Source organism: Mycotypha africana (assembly GCF_025528875.1).
Source record: "Mycotypha africana strain NRRL 2978 chromosome Unknown BDF20scaffold_2, whole genome shotgun sequence".
NCBI lineage: Eukaryota > Fungi > Mucoromycota > Mucoromycetes > Mucorales > Mycotyphaceae > Mycotypha > Mycotypha africana.
Window position 1 is genome coordinate 2,401,724 of NW_026515726.1, and position 17,033 is coordinate 2,418,756.

The window sequence follows — 17,033 nt, forward strand, 5'->3', positions numbered from 1 at the left end:
TCAGTAAAATGGGCCAACCAGATGAAGACGTGCCAAGATACTAAAAATAAACGATCATGTCAAGCTCACCTCGTTCTGTCACAGGTGAATAAAGTATACGTTATAGACACAGTAATTGTCTTTCAAATTCAGCCACTTCAAAACAAGAATGCATATGGTGCCTTAGCCTTCTCAATGTAAACTTATTCAAGCCAGCAGTGAAATCACAATACTCCATGTTGTAGCTCATTCATGTCTCAAACCCAAGGATGTGTGTACAAGAGAGATAATAAGCACTTCTATCTGTGGCAAAACTGTTTCAAGGAGCATCAAACACTGAGAACCTTTTCATTTACGGTCGATTGTATTCAATCAGTTACAGATCGATCTAAGTTGAAATACTATTATTTTATCAAATTATAGTAAGACCGGCAATTGGCAATATGTAGCAAGTGTGCTCTCATTAAAGCTAAAACCAGAATTGAACTGTATTTTTTCAAGGTGGTAAACTTTTTTATTACTCTATGAGAAAGGTGCTTTGACGGGATCAATAACTTTACCAAGCTTAGTGATAACTCTGGGCTTAGTAAGCTTCATGAAAGTTTGACGAGTATTCCATTCACTGCCAACAGGTTGGCTAATAGATCGTTCATATTGTTCCATTGTCTTGAAAGGAAAGGGTACATTTGTTGATGAGTATTTTTCTGCCTTCTTATTCAGCTTTTCATTAATAATGACATGTGCAAGCTTGGCATCTTTTCTCTTATCAGCATCGATGCCTTTTGTCACTTTGATAATCTTTTTCTTCTTCTTGTTCTCCCTCACGCCAGCACCTCCCCAACTTCCCCAACCAGGCAATGTCAAATCTTCAACTTTATCTTCATCTTCTTCAATTTCCGCTCTTTTTTCTTCTTCAAATTCAGTGACAACGTCGTCATTTGCAAATGCTCTTGCCACAAGCTCTCGCTGACTGAAGGCAACGGTATTCTTATCAGTGGGGGTATCATCTTCATCAAGAGATTCATCATCTGAATCACCTTTAGCTGTTTTCGCTGTACTGATCGTTCTTGATGACGAAATGGTTGCCACGTTTGTTAAATCCAGCTCAACATCTTCAGTTGCGTCCCTAGCGGCTGCACTGGCTTCCTTTTTCTTGTTCAGTTTGGCGATGCTGTGCTCAACACGACTTTCATTCTGTCCAGAGAGAGTTTTATTCTTCGAAGCCTTCTTATTGAGACGAGACGTATCAGCTTGAAGCCAAGGATTTGCAGAATCATCGGCATTCGATTCTGCTTTGGTTTGTTTCGCTTTACCATCGAAGGCTATACGGCCGGGATTATTTGCTACCACAGTATAGTGTTCCTCAACTTTATCTTCTGTTTCTTCGTCATCACTATTAACAGGAAGCCATTCTTCCTCAAAAGAATCTCTATTCTTTGTACCTGCTGATTCATTCTTAATTTGCTTCGCCTTCGCGCCGAAAGCCATACGACCTGGATTATTAGCTACAACGGTATAATGATCATCTTCATTTTCTTCGACTTTTTCGTCATCACTATCAGAAGCATTTTCCCCATTGTATTCGTCTTCTCCATCACTTTCGTCACCAGAATTTTCGCCCTCCATTCTGCGGCGAAGTTCATCACCGCGACGGAGCTGCTCCATAATAGCCTCTCTAGTACCCTCGTCCTTCACACCACGGGCTAAAGCACGCTTAGCCCACTTACTGGTGTTTTTATGTTTAAGTGTCATGCGTTCTTTTGCCCTTTGTAAAGCGACATCTTCATCCCCTTCCATATCATGATCAATCTCATCCATTTGATGAACCACTCTATCCTTCTCTTTTCGCTTCAACTTTCTGTAACTTTTACTCTTGATCTTCTTTAGACGTTTTGCTTTGATTTCATGACGGAACATTAATTCACGCATCATACGAAGCTCTTTGCGTCTTGCTTCTACTTCTTCAATCGATAGTTTATTGAGCTTAAGGGCTTCAAATTCTTCTAATTCTTTATCCTTCATGCCGGCTTCAGCAAGTGCTTCATTAATCTGCTGTTCTAATTGAGTCTCTGCCTTGAACTTATCGGCCATGGCAGCACTGCTGCGAGTAGGCTTTGCTGTATTATCTTGAAGAGGAAATTGTAAATGTTCAGCTTCACGAAGCATGTTGACAGTGGGCTGCCATTTAGAAACTTCCTCATTAGCCGTAGCAAGAGCAGCTTGACGATCCATACGCTCTTGTACACGCTTAGCCACTGGTGCATCAACGGCTTTACGGGTAACATTTTTGCCTTTGCCAGCTAAAGTTTCCAAACTTGTCTTCAAAGCACTCAGACTGGACTCATCTTCCACAGTTTCCATCAAATCAGCAAGGCTAAGCTTCTTAGAATCATCATCTGTTTGTCGGGTGCCTAAATTATATTCGCTTTCATTATATGCTTCGTTCCTTTCTTTCAATTGACGTTTTTTATTGCCGCTTTCGTCTTCGTTAGGGCGTCTACGCTTTTTGGAATCGAGATTACTAATCATTTCGGCAAGATCAACATAATCCTCTCCTTCTTCATCCTCAAAATCGGATGCAGACATATCATCCTCAGATTTATTCAGAAAGTTGTACTCGCCAAACCGTTCCTCATCAGACTCGTCGAAAGCTTCATCGGAATCAATTTCAGAATCGTCTTCCTCCGCGATTTCACCCGCTTCATATTCTAAGTTCTCAACATCATCCAAATCGTTGGCTTTACGATGATCGTCTTCCTCCTCTGCTTCAAATACATCATGAGCTAAAGATTTCTTCAACAATTTGTCTTGAACATTATACTTTTTGTTGTGCTTTTTGCTGCTGCTGCCGTTGCTACTTGTAATGGTATTTTGCTGTACCTTAGAAGCTTTTGTATTGCCTTTTTTCTGTGAACGAGCCATGGCCACTACAAGCGTTTTAAAAGTAGATCAACAAAACTTCGAATAGGTTGGATGTCTTTCTTAACTTTTTAAGCGGTGAAAAGCAGTCCAAGAGTTTAAACAAGGAATGTAATTGGTTGATAATTCAGAATGAATAAAATTAAATTCCCGAAGGGCTGCCTTAATGGAGTTCGCCTTTTGTCTGGTTTTCCTTTTTGCCTCTTCCGTTGTAAAAACCTAACGATGGCTGAATCCCTATCAATTGAAGAAACAAAGTAAGTTGTTATGATTAGACTGTATAATTTTTTGTACAAGGCATTAATTTATGTCTATATTATTATTACTGGCCTGCTTTATTACAGTGCTTTGCGCGAAAAATTGGGACTTCCTCCTTTAGCGGCTGATGATGATGCTGACGAAGTCGCTGATCCCGATCAAGTTGCCTACGAAAACTATCAAAAGTTGAAAGAAGAAAAAGAAAAAGCAGCAAAGGAAGAAGAGATAAAAAAGAATATTGAAAAGTAAACTTCATTCCAAGTTGAGAATTATGATTGTAGGCATCTCAATTAACCCAAGCGTTTTAAACTTTGTGTAGGGCGAAAAACAGAAAACGTAACTTAGCTAAGCTTCAAGGTAAAGGTTTGGGGGAAGCAGATGATGAAGAAGACGACAGCGCTCTCAATTGGATTAGAAAAAGCAGAAAAATAGAAAAGGACCTGGCAGCACGTCGAGCTAAAGAATTAGAAGACATGGATAACACTTATCAAAAATACGACGCAAATCAACTTGCTGGGCTTAAGGTTAGTCATGCTCTTTCCGAATTTGAAGAAGGAGGTGAAACCATTTTAACGTTAAAAGATCGTGGCATTCTTGAAGAAAACGACGAAGAAATGGTTGAGCTCAGTAATGTCGAACTGGAGGACCGTCAACGTTTAAAGAAAAACTTGGAAGCAAAAAAGCAAAAACCGGGCTATAACCCATATGACGATGATCAATTCAGCGGAAAGAAGCCCAGCATTCTACCTCAATATGAGGAGAACGAAGAAGAGAAAGGGTTCGTGATTGGACAGTCAGGTGTTGTCAAGCCTGTTCAGCAAGAGGCAGACGAGAAATCCGTTGCTGAGAAATTAAAAGAACAATCATTAACATACGACAAGATGCAGCAAATTAAAGATTATTATACGCAAGAAGAAGTGGCCGTCAGTTTCAAGAAACCAAAATCAAAGAAGAAGAAGAAAATGAGAAGCAAGAATAAAGATGAAGATGATTTAAATATTTCCACTACAAATTCCAATTTAACAGAAGAAACCTCAACTCAGCCTAGTTCAGTACCAAAACCTCATACACTGGATCCTGATGCTAATTTTGTAGACGACGATGATTTACAAGAAGCTTTAGCTCGCGCCAGAAGAATTGCAAACAAGCAGAAGAATAAACAATTCAAGAGAATGACTCCCGAAGAGATTGCTAAGCAGCTTAAACAGGAAGCAACTGAAATCAAAGTGGAAGACGATGATAATGGAGGTCTTGTCTTATCTGAAACATCTGAATTTGTCAACTCGATTGGTAGCAATTTTGCTCTCTTCAATCCCAGAGATGTAAAGAAAGAGGCTACTGAACCCGTAATAAAGACGGAACCTGTGGAGGAATATGAAATCAATGAAACTACAGAAGGTGATCAAGAAGCTACACAAATGACAGAAGCAAACGAAGATAGCGAAATGACAGAGGCAGAAGCTCAACAAGCAACTCACGAGGCTGAAGAAGCACCTGCTGTGAAAAAAGAATTCAAAGCCGAAGTGATAGTTGAAGAACCACTTGTGAGCCGAGGTCTCGCTGCTACGCTCAACCTTTTGGAGCAAAAAGGTGTGATCGCAAAGCCGACTGAGGAACAGCTCAAGCGTGATAGAATAGCAGCTGAACAAATTAGATGGCAGAACGAAATGAGAAAGAAAGAAAGACTTCGTCAGCTTGATGACCAAATTGAAAAAGAACGTCGTAGAGGAAGAGGAGGCAGGGAAAATTCTGATCGTATGCGGGAACTCGAACGTGAGAGAGAGAGAGAAAGAGAAAGAGAAGAACGTAGAAGATTGAAAGAATTTGAATTGGCAATGGAGAACTATAAACCTGAAGTTAATCTGGAATACACAGATGATACTGGTCGTGTCATGAAGACTGTAGAAGCTTTCAAATATATGTCCCATAAGTTCCATGGCAAGACCTCAGGAAAGACAAAGACTGAAAAGAAAATGAAGAAGATAGAAGAAGAGCGGAAACTTAATATGATGAGCAGTACTGATACACCTCATAACTTGGCTGGCGCATTATTGGAGAGACAGAAACGTACAGGTGCTGCTCATGTCGTTCTTAGCGTTGGTAATCGTGGTGTAGTGCCTACTTCTACACCGTTAGCTCCTCCTTCAGGCAGCAGCTCGAAGTCTTCTAAAAAGTAAATCAATAGAGTTATTACCACCAATATCAGTTTGAATTTACCCGTCGAATAAAGTCACATTTTTTTTCTGATTTTAAAATTATAAAATGTGGAGTAAATTGAAGTTTATTTTTCATAGGCAATACATTCGCACTTTCCAGTTTTTATAACTGTAATCAGGTACCTCTTAAAATCATGCTTTTTAGATCACTACAACAATCGGTACTCTTAAGAGCATTTGAGCCATCTGTGAGAAAACAACTCCGTGTCTTGCCCGTACGCAGTTTTCTTATCGGTCTTTCGAGACATAATAGTACTGTGGGCACTCCAGCAGGTAAATCATCAAATACTACGCATTCATTAAACTTGAAAGCAAAAAAAAAAGGATAATCGCTGACATTTATTACGCTATGTCAAAGTGAATGATTTACATTCAGCAAATAATGTCAAAGATAATAAAACGAGTCGACCTATTTATCTTGATATGCAAGCAACAAGCCCATTGGACCCTCGGGTGTTGGATAAAATGCTGCCATACATGACCGAAATATATGGAAATCCACACTCAAGAACCCATACCTATGGCTGGGAGTCAGAAAAGGCAGTTGATGCCGCTAGAGAGGTAAAATATATTACGAAGAAATACATTGGGGTAGAAAACTCAAGATAGCTGAGTTTGTTCTTGATCTGTATAGCAAGTAGCTCATCTAATTGGAGCTGACCCAAAAGAAATCGTTTTCACTTCGGGTGCAACTGAATCAAATAACATCAGTTTAAAAGGAGTAGCAAGATTCTATAAGAATAAGAAAAGACACATAATCACCACTCAAACGGTAAGCTTCCAAATATAGGGAGAGTCGGTGAATGCAGAAAGGTTCATTAACCTTTAAATTAGGAGCATAAATGTGTTTTAGACTCATGCCGTGTCATCCAAGAGGAAGGTTTTGATGTTACATATCTTCCTGTGCAATCTAATGGGCTTGTTGACTTAGAATTACTAGAGAAAAGTATTCGTCCAGACACAGCCATTGTATCAATTATGACTGTTAACAATGAGATTGGTGTTATTCAGCCAGTTGCAGAAATCGGTAAGATTTGTCGAGCCAAGAAAGTCTTTTTCCACACAGATGCTGCACAAGCTGTCGGCAAGATTCCGTTAAACGTAAATGACATGAACATTGATTTGATGAGTATATCCGGTCATAAAATCTACGGTCCAAAAGGCATCGGTGCTTTATACGTTCGTCGCCGCCCTCGCGTGCGCCTTGAAGCTATCCAAAGCGGTGGCGGTCAAGAAAGGGGCTTAAGAAGTGGTACATTGCCTACTAATCTTTGCGTTGGTCTAGGCGAAGCTTGTCATATAGCTTCCAAAGAAATGGAAGTAAGTCGATTGGTTATAATTGCTTTCCAATTTAAGTATAGAATATGATTATTGAAATGAGTGATTTATATGTAGTATGACCATCGAAGAATTTCTTATTTAGCGAAAAAACTGATAGATGGTATTCAGTCGCAAGTAGAACATGTCAATAGAAACGGTGCTCCTGACAGTTGTTATCCAGGCTGCGTCAACCTTTCATTTTCATATATTGAAGGTGAAAGTTTATTGATGGCACTGAAAGATATTGCATTATCTTCAGGTTCAGCTTGTACGTCTGCCTCGCTAGAACCTTCTTATGTTCTCCGTGCTTTGGGATCGGATGATGAGCAAGCTCACAGCTCCATTCGATTTGGTATTGGTAGATTTACTACAGAGGCTGAGGTTGATTTCGTGATTCAAAAGGTCGTGGAACATGTACAACGATTAAGAGATATGTCTCCTCTATGGGAAATGGTTCAAGAAGGCATCGATTTGAAATCTATACAATGGACACAACATTAATCACCATTGACCGCCTCTCTATATTTATTGTTATTTATTAATTAAATAAAACTCGTGTAATGAAATCCTTGTATGTTGGGTGGTGTCGTGTATGAAGGATAAAAGTAGTAAATAGAACAAAAATGAATACTAGTCTATGGAAACTGTCGATAGGTTTATTAAGGATCACAAAATGGCAAAGAACAAATGTATTTCTAAAGGGGTCGCATTTGTGTATTTTCAGGAACCTGATTGCTGAAAATGAAAATTTGTCTCGCTGATTTAATTGCTATTGCTTGCTTATGAAAATTGTGCAGTAATATAGAGCATGTCTGATCAAAGATATCAAATAATACCAGCTATGCATATATTTGCTATTGGAAGTTTGGCGGGAAGATGTAAGGGAATATTTAGGAACCATGGTAATTGTTAGAAGGGCCATATTTTTCGATGAGCCAGAGTAAATCTTACCCTATCTTCGGCCTAAATACGCCACCTACAAGTGTCGCCCAGGGTTTATAGATATCTCTGCAGTAAGTTAACTATATATAAGAGAGAATATTGCATACTACAGAAAAGTTCACTAACCAAATTTGCAGACTTAAGAGATACTGACAAGCTTTACTATACAAGCCTATATCCTTTATGTATACCGAGTGGTTTCAGCGAAATAATCAAGCCAGAAAGGAAAATCTGAAACAGTGCACGTCCTTTAGAAGGGAGAATCGTTGCACTAACTATACGTATATATATTCTTTCGTTATTCCATAAATACATGAATCAATGCTTGGATAATTATGCTCGATTTATCACAATCAGTTACTAATCTCTTTTTACAAATTTTGGAGCAGTGATACCCTGAGTCATTAATTTTGCTTAATACACACAACGCGTGTAATTATTCTCTGTTATGAAGTTCCTGTAGCAACATATATTGTAGCTTCTTTTTTGGAAAGAAGATGCTACTGTTTGATATTATATACTCTCTTGTCAGATACCATTAAGTCGATCAATGTTCCTAATTTAGGCAACCTTACTTCAAGGGGCTGCTTGTGGAAGACCAAGTAGCATATATGAAAGTTCAAAGAGCATCAGTTCGAAGGGGTTGAATTCTGATAGAAAAGGAGAATAACTTCTCGAGTCTTTTATTGTTATGGTGCTTTTTTCTTGTTTGCTTTTCTTTTATTTACCTTCTGAAGTTTCAATATTTATACCAATTGTTATATTCTTTTTTTTTTTTTTTAATATACCATAGTAAAGCTGTAAAAGAGATATTTTCAAAAAATACCATTATATACCTGCAATTGCTCAAAAGAGCACATATCCAACAACTTATAATTGATACAATAATAAGCGCCTTGTAATATCTGAATATCTGAATATTAATACTGATATAAGCAATGTCACAAACTCCAGCACAATCAAGTTTTATAAACGACCTAACTCTTCTACAACATGAAGTATCTTTAAGCGAGCTTACAGAAACGTTACGTCAACGATACTTACATGATTTATTGTATACAAGCATCGGTCCTACTGTTCTGCTTAGTCTAAATCCTTTCAGAGACGTTAATAAGGACAGTCAAACCAATTTAAAGGCCAAATACCTAGCAGAATATAAAGACACTAAAAGTGCGAAGATGGACCAATGGAAAGAGCCTCATCTGTACCAACTCTTGAATCATGCGTATTTCCACATGAGACGAACCCACTGTAGTCAATCTATCTTATTCAGGTAATGTTCTCTTTAATTAATTTACTTAAATCTAGGCATGGCATCAAAAACAAAAAAAAAAAAAAAAAAGGAAAAGAAAGCCCCTTGGTTCTTTCTCCCTCTTTTTTGTTCGTAACAAACTTATTCTTTCAATTTCTTTGATTCATCAATAGTGGTGAAAGTGGAAGCGGCAAAACAGAACAATTCAGACAAGCCATTGACTACTTAACCTTACTTAGCACAAATAAAAAATCAACGCGCACTCAAGCAAACATTAATCATGCTCAAACCATTATTCGTGCATTTAGTCACGCAAAATCAACAAGTCATGACAACGTCTCCAGATGTACACTTTATACTGAGTTGCATTTTACTGAAAGAGGTCGTCTTACCGGCGCAAGATTCTTACCTTATGCTCTCGAGAAATCGAGAATAACCGCAGCTGGTCAAGATGAACGCAACTTTCATATATTCTACAATTTACTATCTGGTGCAACGCAAGAAGAAAAGGCACATTTGTCACTCAGTGACTGGTCTAGCTTTCAATATCTTTTGAAGACAAACACAGCAAGAATAACATATTTGGATGATGGTGTAGCAGATAATGAACTACGTACAGCCATGAAATCAATATTGCCTCGTCGACAGTGGGTAGGACAAGTTTATCAACTCATTGCGGCTATCTTGCACTTAGGAAATATCCAATTTGCTGAAGATCCAAACAATTCTCAAGATGCTGCAATAGTTAAAAATTTGGACACGCTTGCTCTAGCTGCTGATCTGCTCGGTGTCGATGCCAATTCTCTTTTGAGTACCTTGACATTCAAAAGCAAAATGATCAAAAGAGATATCACAACCTTATTTCTTGATCCTGCCCAAGCAAGTAAACAAAGGGATGAACTTGCACAATCACTTTATAGTCTATTGTTTACATGGCTGGTTGAACAAATCAATGATCGTTTAGCGCCGAAGAATGCTCACAGCTTTATAGGTTTGGTAGATTCTTCTGGCTGGCTATATTCCAAACCAGCTGGTCATAATTTTGATCAGTTTGCCTTTCACTTTATCCAAGAAAAACTTCATCAATTTATGCTGAACAGTATATTTGAGCGCGATCGACAAGAATATGCAAATGAAGGGATAACACCTGCGTCTGTCAGTACAGCAGTATGGCCGTCCAATGCATCTACTATCTCTCTATTTACTCATCCCTCACGCGGTTTATACTCCATCATGAACTCTCAAGCATCTCGCCAGTATTATCAGCAGCAACTAAGTAATGAGGATGAAGCATTGATGGACAACTATACCAGTGCCAATAAAACAGCTATTAATGACCAAATTTTAAGTTTTGTGAAAAGTGATACAGGTGCGAGGATGTTCGGCATACAGCATTTTTGGGGATCTGTCAGCTACAACCCTCAACAATTCTCTGAACGAAATCAAGACTATTTATGCAACGATTTTATAGCTTTATTTCATGGGAATGCATATAATCCCTCCACTACAAATGCATTGGTGGCTCATATATTCGATGAAAAGTTACTGGGCTCCGATGATGGCACGCGAAACCGCGTAATATCACAGCAACAGGGAATTCGGCCGCTAAGAGCGCCCACAGTCATGACATCAGGACAGCAAGCAAATATTCAAACGGACCAAAAAGCTGACGATGCCATTTCAACAGCAGCAGAGTCACTAAACTCGCATGTTCCGTCTATAGCAGACCTGGTAGCTTCGGGTATTAGCGATTTAACGCATGCACTATCTTTGACACAAGCTTGGTTTGTATTCTGCTTCAGACCGAATGACTTATCCTTACCGAATTCATGTGATGTCAAGAAGATTGCAGGCCAAAACTCCTCATTTGAAATACTCAATATTTTGAGACACATAAAGGCGGTTAACTATACGGCAAGCTTTACTATTGAAGATTTCTGGGATAGGTACCATATATCCATACCTTTGACAATAAATACAGTGCCAGATGCCAATCTATCAATCAAAGACAAATGTATATTTATTGCTCAAACTATGAGCTGGGATGAAAGTTGGATGGTCGTTGGCGAAACAAAGGTGAATATTAAACAGCTGTCTAACAGAAATCCTTGATGTCTTGGTAATAACGCAATAGGATTTTGTTTCTTATAGGTTTATTTATCGAATTACGCATTCAGAATCCTTGAAGATGACCTACGAAGCTTGGAAAAATCAGAATCAAAAAAGTCGAAAATTTCCTCATCAGTGCATAGTAATCCTCTCGCTGGCCAGAAATTCTACGATGCGTATTCTTTTAATGAAGATATAATGTCTTCTGCAGCTTCTGACGATGATTTCATAAGCGAGGCATGCTTACACGAGTACAATAATTCGGAAGTATTTTCGCAAGCAACACTCGACGGTAAAAAAAGCAGCTCGTTACTACTTCACGGTGGACATCAGCATAGTAGCTTCCAAGAAAAACAAAATCGCGATGCTGAACGAGTTGATAAAGCAGATGGCAGGAAATCAAGCGAACAGGCGGAAAAAGAGCTTGAGCCACCTATGAGCTCTGTTCGCCGTCGATGGTTAATTTTTGTATGGTTTTTGACTTGGTGGGTCCCTTCTCCTGCGCTCAATCACTGTGGTGGCATGAAAAGGCGGGATGTACGCCTCGCTTGGAGAGAAAAGGTAGCTTTATGTTTGCTCATTTTCTTCCTTTCTGCCTGTATGGTCGTCTTCATTGTATTTTTCGGCCCACTTATCTGTCCCCATCAAGATGTCTTTTCATTTTCTGAATTGCAAGGTCGCTCTGAGAAAGATAATGCATACGTGGCTATACGTGGTGAAGTATTTGACTTAACAAAGTTTGCCCCACATCACTGGGCATCCGAAGTCATTCCTGATAGTGCTATTTTTGACTATGCCGGTAAAGATGCCACTAACTTATTCCCTGTTCAAGTCTCAGCCCTTTGCGATGGCACCACTGGGAGGATTCCTGAAGAACTAGTACTAGATTACCAAGTCAACTTGACTGATCGTAATGCTGCGTACCATGATTTTAGATTCTTTACGAACGATTATAGGCCGGATTGGTATTTTGAACAAATGGTTTATCTTCGTAAGAACTATCGATTGGGTTTTATGGGTTATGAGCCATCAGACATTCTACGACAGGCAACAAATGTAGTGAATGTAGGCGACGTCAGTACACATAGAAGCTGGGCAATCCTTCATGGCGATGTGTATGATTTGACAAACTACCTTCTGGGTGGCAGAGCCCCTCGCGCACCTGAAGGGATGTCACCGCCTTCTAATCTGGATATCAACTTTATGGACAATAGCATCGTGCAGTTATTTAGGCAATTGGCTGGTACAGATATCTCAAAACACTTTGATGCTTTGCCTATATCTGAGGATCTAAGGACACGTCAGTTAGTATGTCTGCGTAACTTATTTTTTGTGGGCAAAGTTGATACTAGACGATCTATTCAATGTCTTTTTTCGGAATACTTTTTATTGATCGTCACTGGCTTCCTGTGTGCTGTAATCTTATTCAAATTCCTGGCTGCCCTACAATTAGGTACGAATCGTGAGCCTGAGAATTATGACAAGTTTATAATTTGTCAAGTCCCTTGTTACACTGAAAGTGAAGAATCATTGAAGAAGACCATTGACTCTATCGCTGTGCTACGCTATGATGACAAGAGAAAGTTACTATTCCTAGTTTGTGATGGTATGATTGTTGGTAGCGGTAACGATAGACCAACTCCTCGCATAGTACTTGATATCTTAGGGGTCGAGTCTACAGTTGATCCCGAGCCTTTATCTTTCTTATCACTGGGCGAGGGTATTAAGCAGCACAATATGGCAAAGATTTATTCTGGTCTGTATGAATGTGCCGGTCATGTTGTTCCATATCTCGTCGTAGTCAAAGTGGGTGCACCTAACGAGCGTCAAAAACCTGGCAACAGAGGCAAGCGTGATTCTCAAATGGTTCTAATGAGATTCCTGAATAAGGTACATTTTGAATCCCCTATGACGCCCATGGAACTAGAAATATACCATCAAATCAAAAATGTAATCGGCGTCAATCCAAGCTTTTATGAGTTTGTACTCATGGTTGATGCGGATACTGAAGTCTTACCTGATTCCCTCAATCGTATGGTATCTTGTTTCGTACATGATTCGAAAATAGTGGGCCTATGTGGCGAAACAAAGCTGGCGAATGAAAAAGATAGTTGGGTCACTATGGTACAGGTTTATGAATACTATATTTCTCACTTTTTATCTAAGGCGTTCGAATCTCTATTTGGCTCTGTGACCTGTTTGCCTGGTTGCTTTTGCATGTATCGTGTGCGATCTCCAGGTAAAAACCAACCCTTACTCGTCAGTAACCAAGTTATTGAAGATTACGCTGAAAATAAAGTCAACACTCTCCACCAGAAGAACCTGCTTCACCTTGGTGAAGATCGCTATTTGACCACTCTCATTCTGAAGTATTTTCCAACGTACAAAACAAAATTTACTGCAGACGCAGGATGTTTAACGAATGCACCGGATAGATGGAGCGTGTTGCTTTCGCAGCGTCGGCGTTGGATCAATTCCACTATCCATAATCTTGGAGAGTTAGTATTCTTACCTCAGCTTTGCGGTTTCTGCTGCTTTTCCATGCGTTTTGTTGTTATCCTAGATCTGCTCAGTACGCTTGTTATGCCAGCAGTCGTTTGCTATCTTGGTTTCCTTATTTATCGTCTGATCGTAAACGCTGATCAAGTACCGTTCATTTCAATTATCACTCTTTGTGGTGTCTATGGTTTACAAGCTATTATATTTATCATTCGCCGAAAGGTACGTATTCCTACCACTACATTACTTATAAGAAACATGCATTAATTTTTTCAATATATACGTCTAAACATAGTGGGAACATATAGGATGGATGATAGTTTATATTCTAGCCATTCCACTATTTTCATTCTTCATACCTATGTATGCCTTTTGGCACTTTGACGATTTTTCTTGGGGCAATACACGTGTTGTCCTTGGCGACGACGGTTCAAAAAAGGTTCTACCTACAGACGAAGGTAATTTTGACCCTAAATCGATACCTTTGAAAAAATGGAGTGACCATGAGAATGAACTTTGGGAAACCGGGTCAGCAGAAACCAAAGGAACAACCATCACTTCTTCCACAATACGCCGAACAGCTAATGGACTCACATCGTCCATGCTGCCTCCTCCGCCACCCATCCCTCCTACGCCTGTAATGAACTATTCACCATATAACATGACACCATTAATGAATAATACTGCGATCAGCCTGAACCAAATACCCTTACCTATGATACCTACTTCTTCTGCTCCTGGGAGCATAATGAACGGTAGTGGCTTAGGTGGCCCAGTTCTACGGGATAATGCTAGTGGTAGCTTTAGGTTTTCTCAACCAAATTTAACACAGACTAGGAATTCTCACCTACCAAGACCGTCAACCCCTTCGATTTATAGTGAAGGTGGTGGTAGTGTGCATAGCAGTAGTATTGCTTTAGCTAATAATGGCGGTTATTTTGTGCCAAGCAATTATAACAACAGTAGTGGCAATGTTTCTGGAAGAATAATATTGCCCGATAGCAACGGTAACTTTCCTTCAGACGAAGAAATTCGCCAGGAAGTTCAGCGTATAACAGCAACTGCAGATTTAATGACAGTAACCAAAAAGCAAGTACGTGAACAGCTAAGTCGATACTTCGGTGTCAATATGGCCCATAAAAAGGATTACATCAATTATTGTATTGAAGAAGCATTGAATTTTTGATCGTATTACTATAAGATATTTTGACTTCCATTATTGATGCCCTTCCTTGTAACAAACTTTATATAGAGAAAGCTTAATAAAAATCATTGTTTGTTTTCATAAAATGATTATTCTGAATAATGATCGATTTGTAAAATATAACTTTTGATGTGTGAGTTCACTTTTATAAGATGACTTTCCATACCTAATCATTGAGCAACGTGTTTAAACAAAAAAAAAAAAAAAAAAAAAAAAAAAAATTGAACGCAGACGATTGCTATAATCACAATAGAATATATTCAATTCTCCAATATCTCGCAAAACGAACGAAATGCTTCATACTGAATATAGAGGGTGTTTTCTAGTACTCATCGTAAAGCCTGTATGTTGAAATTGCGATCCGTAAGACTAAAAATGATCGATTCCAAGATTCGAACATAGTAATACTATTCTCTTTTAGGTGAATTAGGAATAATACATCATGTAGTTTTGATAAGTTTACTATATTTCGTATACTTGCAATTAAATGACAGCAATGAGTATATTAATGAAAGGAATGCGATACTACACAGGAATAATTTAACGCGTGGTATAATGATAATAATGTACAGAAAGCATTATACGAGTGACATACTCTGTTCGCGCTTTGCTTTTTGTTTGACAGCCAACCTTAATGGTCTTGAAATTGTGGGTATCTAATTGCAGCATTGCATATGTATTGCTTATTATTGCCTTCGGTTTCTCCAAGAACATCGTAAGAGTATGATGAAGAATTGCTTGCCTGCTTTGCAGAAGTACCATATCCTATTGGCGTGTGATCCATAGAAGTATAATCGGGAGGCATCTGCACGTAGGTAGTCCCAATTTTATTCAGAAACATAAAAGAGGGGTTTGCTGCAGAGGTAGAAAACAGATTGCTATGAAATACCTATGTTGGAGCAATTTAATTGCCATGTGTAGTGTACTTCAATAGTTTATTCGAAGAAACATCAAAGCAATACTTTAATTTGCACTGATGGTATACCTTGTTGTTTGAATCATAAATCGAGGCCACAGCTTGGTCTGACCCACGGAAATTTGGATTTAATATACTTCCCTAGGTTAAGAATAATGGATTAACGACCACTTCGCTCAATGTTAGACTACAGAGCATAAGCATAATGGATTTGAGTAGCGAAACTCCCAATGAAGAGGCTCACAAGGTGTAACGTTTCTCTTAGGCATATGTATATTTCCTGATCCACCAAATTACCCTTACAGCTATCAAAAACCTTAAAAAACTGTAGCACTTACATTGCTGGGGATTGGGGAAGTCAATATATCTGGATTACTACTATTTGACAGCATGGACTGAGACTGTTGCATTTGGTTTGGGTTAAAATTATTATCGAGTGATGACTGGTATTCTTTTAAATCTGTGGACGTCTCTAAAGGCGTCGTCATCTTATTAATCGCTGCAATAGTAGCAGTAGCGGAGGATGGTGATGCCTCATTCATTAGTGGGTCTGGTGCATTTAAGCAGGACTGAATCAAGTTTTTGCCCTCCGGCTTGGTTACCAATGGCTGTAATTTTGGTGTAGTGAAGGTGTATACGAGGCCTGTCTCAGAAACAACTAACAGTAAAAGCTGTGTACCTGTCAATGTACTAAGTTCATAAGCCTATAATGTAAAGTTGTTTAAGGATATAAAGAATTGGCTGAGCGCTAGCTAGATGTACAAAAAGATATCATGAAGACTTATCTCTACCTTTTTCATAATTCCTGCTTTTCTTTTCGAAAATGTAATATGTCGTCTTGATTTATCGGTAATGTACTCTATTTTGATTTTTCTCCTGCCAGACTTCTTATTAGGATGTCCACTGAAGTTCTCTGGATCCTCGTCTTCCATCCGACCAGACATAGTCAAGTCATCAATCGTTACAGACGGATCTCTATCGGACAGTTGCATGGCTGTCAGCTGTGGCAGGTTTTGCTGCTGTTGCCAGGATAATAGGTTTGCTTGCTGATAATCACTATGAGATGATTGCATCTTGGTGGTAATGTGTACCTCTTTTCTCGATTAAAACGAGAAGCTTAAATCTACAATTAAATACAGATACGCACAGATAACCTAATATTCAAGTAAGACAGGAAAAAATAGGAATAACGTATGGAAAAAAGAAATAGAAGGTCATAAAAATCTGTGAGAGTATGGTTTTTTTTTTTTTTTTTTTTTTTCTTTTTTTGCATGATGCCTCTGTGTAGCCCTTAACTCTTCAATAATATAATTTGTATAGAATTACGAATTGTAACTATATGGCCATATCGTTGAGCTGTTTAGACTTGAGATATCATGTATAAAAGGATAGAAACCAGTTTCAAATCGAAGATTTATT

The 17,033-nt window shown here is 38.7% G+C and overlaps 5 protein-coding genes across 5 annotated transcripts; 3 read left to right on the plus strand and 2 right to left on the minus strand.

Annotated features, from left to right (window-relative positions):
- Positions 1 to 460: 460 nt before the first annotated feature.
- BDF20DRAFT_854149 (small-subunit processome) lies at positions 461 to 2,981 on the minus strand. Its single transcript, XM_053080167.1, has one exon. It carries the CDS (start codon positions 2,899 to 2,901, stop codon positions 502 to 504), a length of 2,400 nt encoding a protein of 799 aa, XP_052939517.1. The 5' UTR covers positions 2,902 to 2,981; the 3' UTR covers positions 461 to 501.
- Positions 2,982 to 3,123: 142 nt separating this feature from the next.
- On the plus strand, positions 3,124 to 5,333 carry BDF20DRAFT_814481 (SART-1 protein; the record flags this gene model as incomplete). Its single annotated transcript, XM_053076983.1, has 3 exons — positions 3,124 to 3,155; positions 3,243 to 3,401; positions 3,476 to 5,333. The coding sequence occupies 3 exons, from the start codon at positions 3,124 to 3,126 to the stop codon at positions 5,331 to 5,333; spliced, it is 2,049 nt and encodes a 682-aa protein (XP_052939518.1).
- Positions 5,334 to 5,456: 123 nt separating this feature from the next.
- BDF20DRAFT_854157 (cysteine desulfurase) lies at positions 5,457 to 7,290 on the plus strand. The gene is made up of 5 exons (XM_053080168.1): positions 5,457 to 5,645; positions 5,731 to 5,933; positions 6,007 to 6,144; positions 6,207 to 6,692; positions 6,768 to 7,290. Exons 1-5 carry the CDS (start codon positions 5,507 to 5,509, stop codon positions 7,191 to 7,193), a joined length of 1,392 nt encoding a protein of 463 aa, XP_052939519.1. The 5' UTR covers positions 5,457 to 5,506; the 3' UTR covers positions 7,194 to 7,290.
- Positions 7,291 to 9,022: 1,732 nt separating this feature from the next.
- BDF20DRAFT_308909 (chitin synthase-domain-containing protein) lies at positions 9,023 to 14,753 on the plus strand. Its single transcript, XM_053075173.1, has 3 exons — positions 9,023 to 10,962; positions 11,038 to 13,716; positions 13,790 to 14,753. Exons 1-3 carry the CDS (start codon positions 9,508 to 9,510, stop codon positions 14,678 to 14,680), a joined length of 5,025 nt encoding a protein of 1,674 aa, XP_052939520.1. The 5' UTR covers positions 9,023 to 9,507; the 3' UTR covers positions 14,681 to 14,753.
- Positions 14,754 to 15,118: 365 nt separating this feature from the next.
- On the minus strand, positions 15,119 to 16,798 carry BDF20DRAFT_854168 (uncharacterized protein). The gene is made up of 3 exons (XM_053080169.1): positions 16,406 to 16,798; positions 15,953 to 16,318; positions 15,119 to 15,755 (listed from the first exon to the last, which is right to left on the minus strand). Exons 1-3 carry the CDS (start codon positions 16,685 to 16,687, stop codon positions 15,603 to 15,605), a joined length of 801 nt encoding a protein of 266 aa, XP_052939521.1. The 5' UTR covers positions 16,688 to 16,798; the 3' UTR covers positions 15,119 to 15,602.
- Between the last annotated feature and the right edge of the window lie 235 nt (positions 16,799 to 17,033).

Excerpts from the sequence above, each read along its gene's own strand:
- BDF20DRAFT_854149 (XM_053080167.1), bottom strand. The coding sequence starts at position 2,901 with ATGGCTCGTTCACAGAAAAAAGGCAATACAAAAGCTTCTAAGGTACAG.
- BDF20DRAFT_854157 (XM_053080168.1), top strand. The coding sequence starts at position 5,507 with ATGCTTTTTAGATCACTACAACAATCGGTACTCTTAAGAGCATTTGAG. Across the intron at positions 5,934-6,006 it reads CAGTTGATGCCGCTAGAGAG|CAAGTAGCTCATCTAATTGG; the intron begins GTAAAATATATT and ends TGATCTGTATAG. Across the intron at positions 6,693-6,767 it reads TAGCTTCCAAAGAAATGGAA|TATGACCATCGAAGAATTTC; the intron begins GTAAGTCGATTG and ends ATTTATATGTAG.
- BDF20DRAFT_308909 (XM_053075173.1), top strand. The coding sequence starts at position 9,508 with ATGAAATCAATATTGCCTCGTCGACAGTGGGTAGGACAAGTTTATCAA. Across the intron at positions 10,963-11,037 it reads TGGTCGTTGGCGAAACAAAG|GTTTATTTATCGAATTACGC; the intron begins GTGAATATTAAA and ends TGTTTCTTATAG. Across the intron at positions 13,717-13,789 it reads TATTTATCATTCGCCGAAAG|TGGGAACATATAGGATGGAT; the intron begins GTACGTATTCCT and ends GTCTAAACATAG.
- BDF20DRAFT_854168 (XM_053080169.1), bottom strand. The coding sequence starts at position 16,687 with ATGCAATCATCTCATAGTGATTATCAGCAAGCAAACCTATTATCCTGG. Across the intron at positions 16,319-16,405 it reads AAGCAGGAATTATGAAAAAG|GCTTATGAACTTAGTACATT; the intron begins GTAGAGATAAGT and ends TTTACATTATAG. Across the intron at positions 15,756-15,952 it reads CTTCCCCAATCCCCAGCAAT|GGAAGTATATTAAATCCAAA; the intron begins GTAAGTGCTACA and ends TTCTTAACCTAG.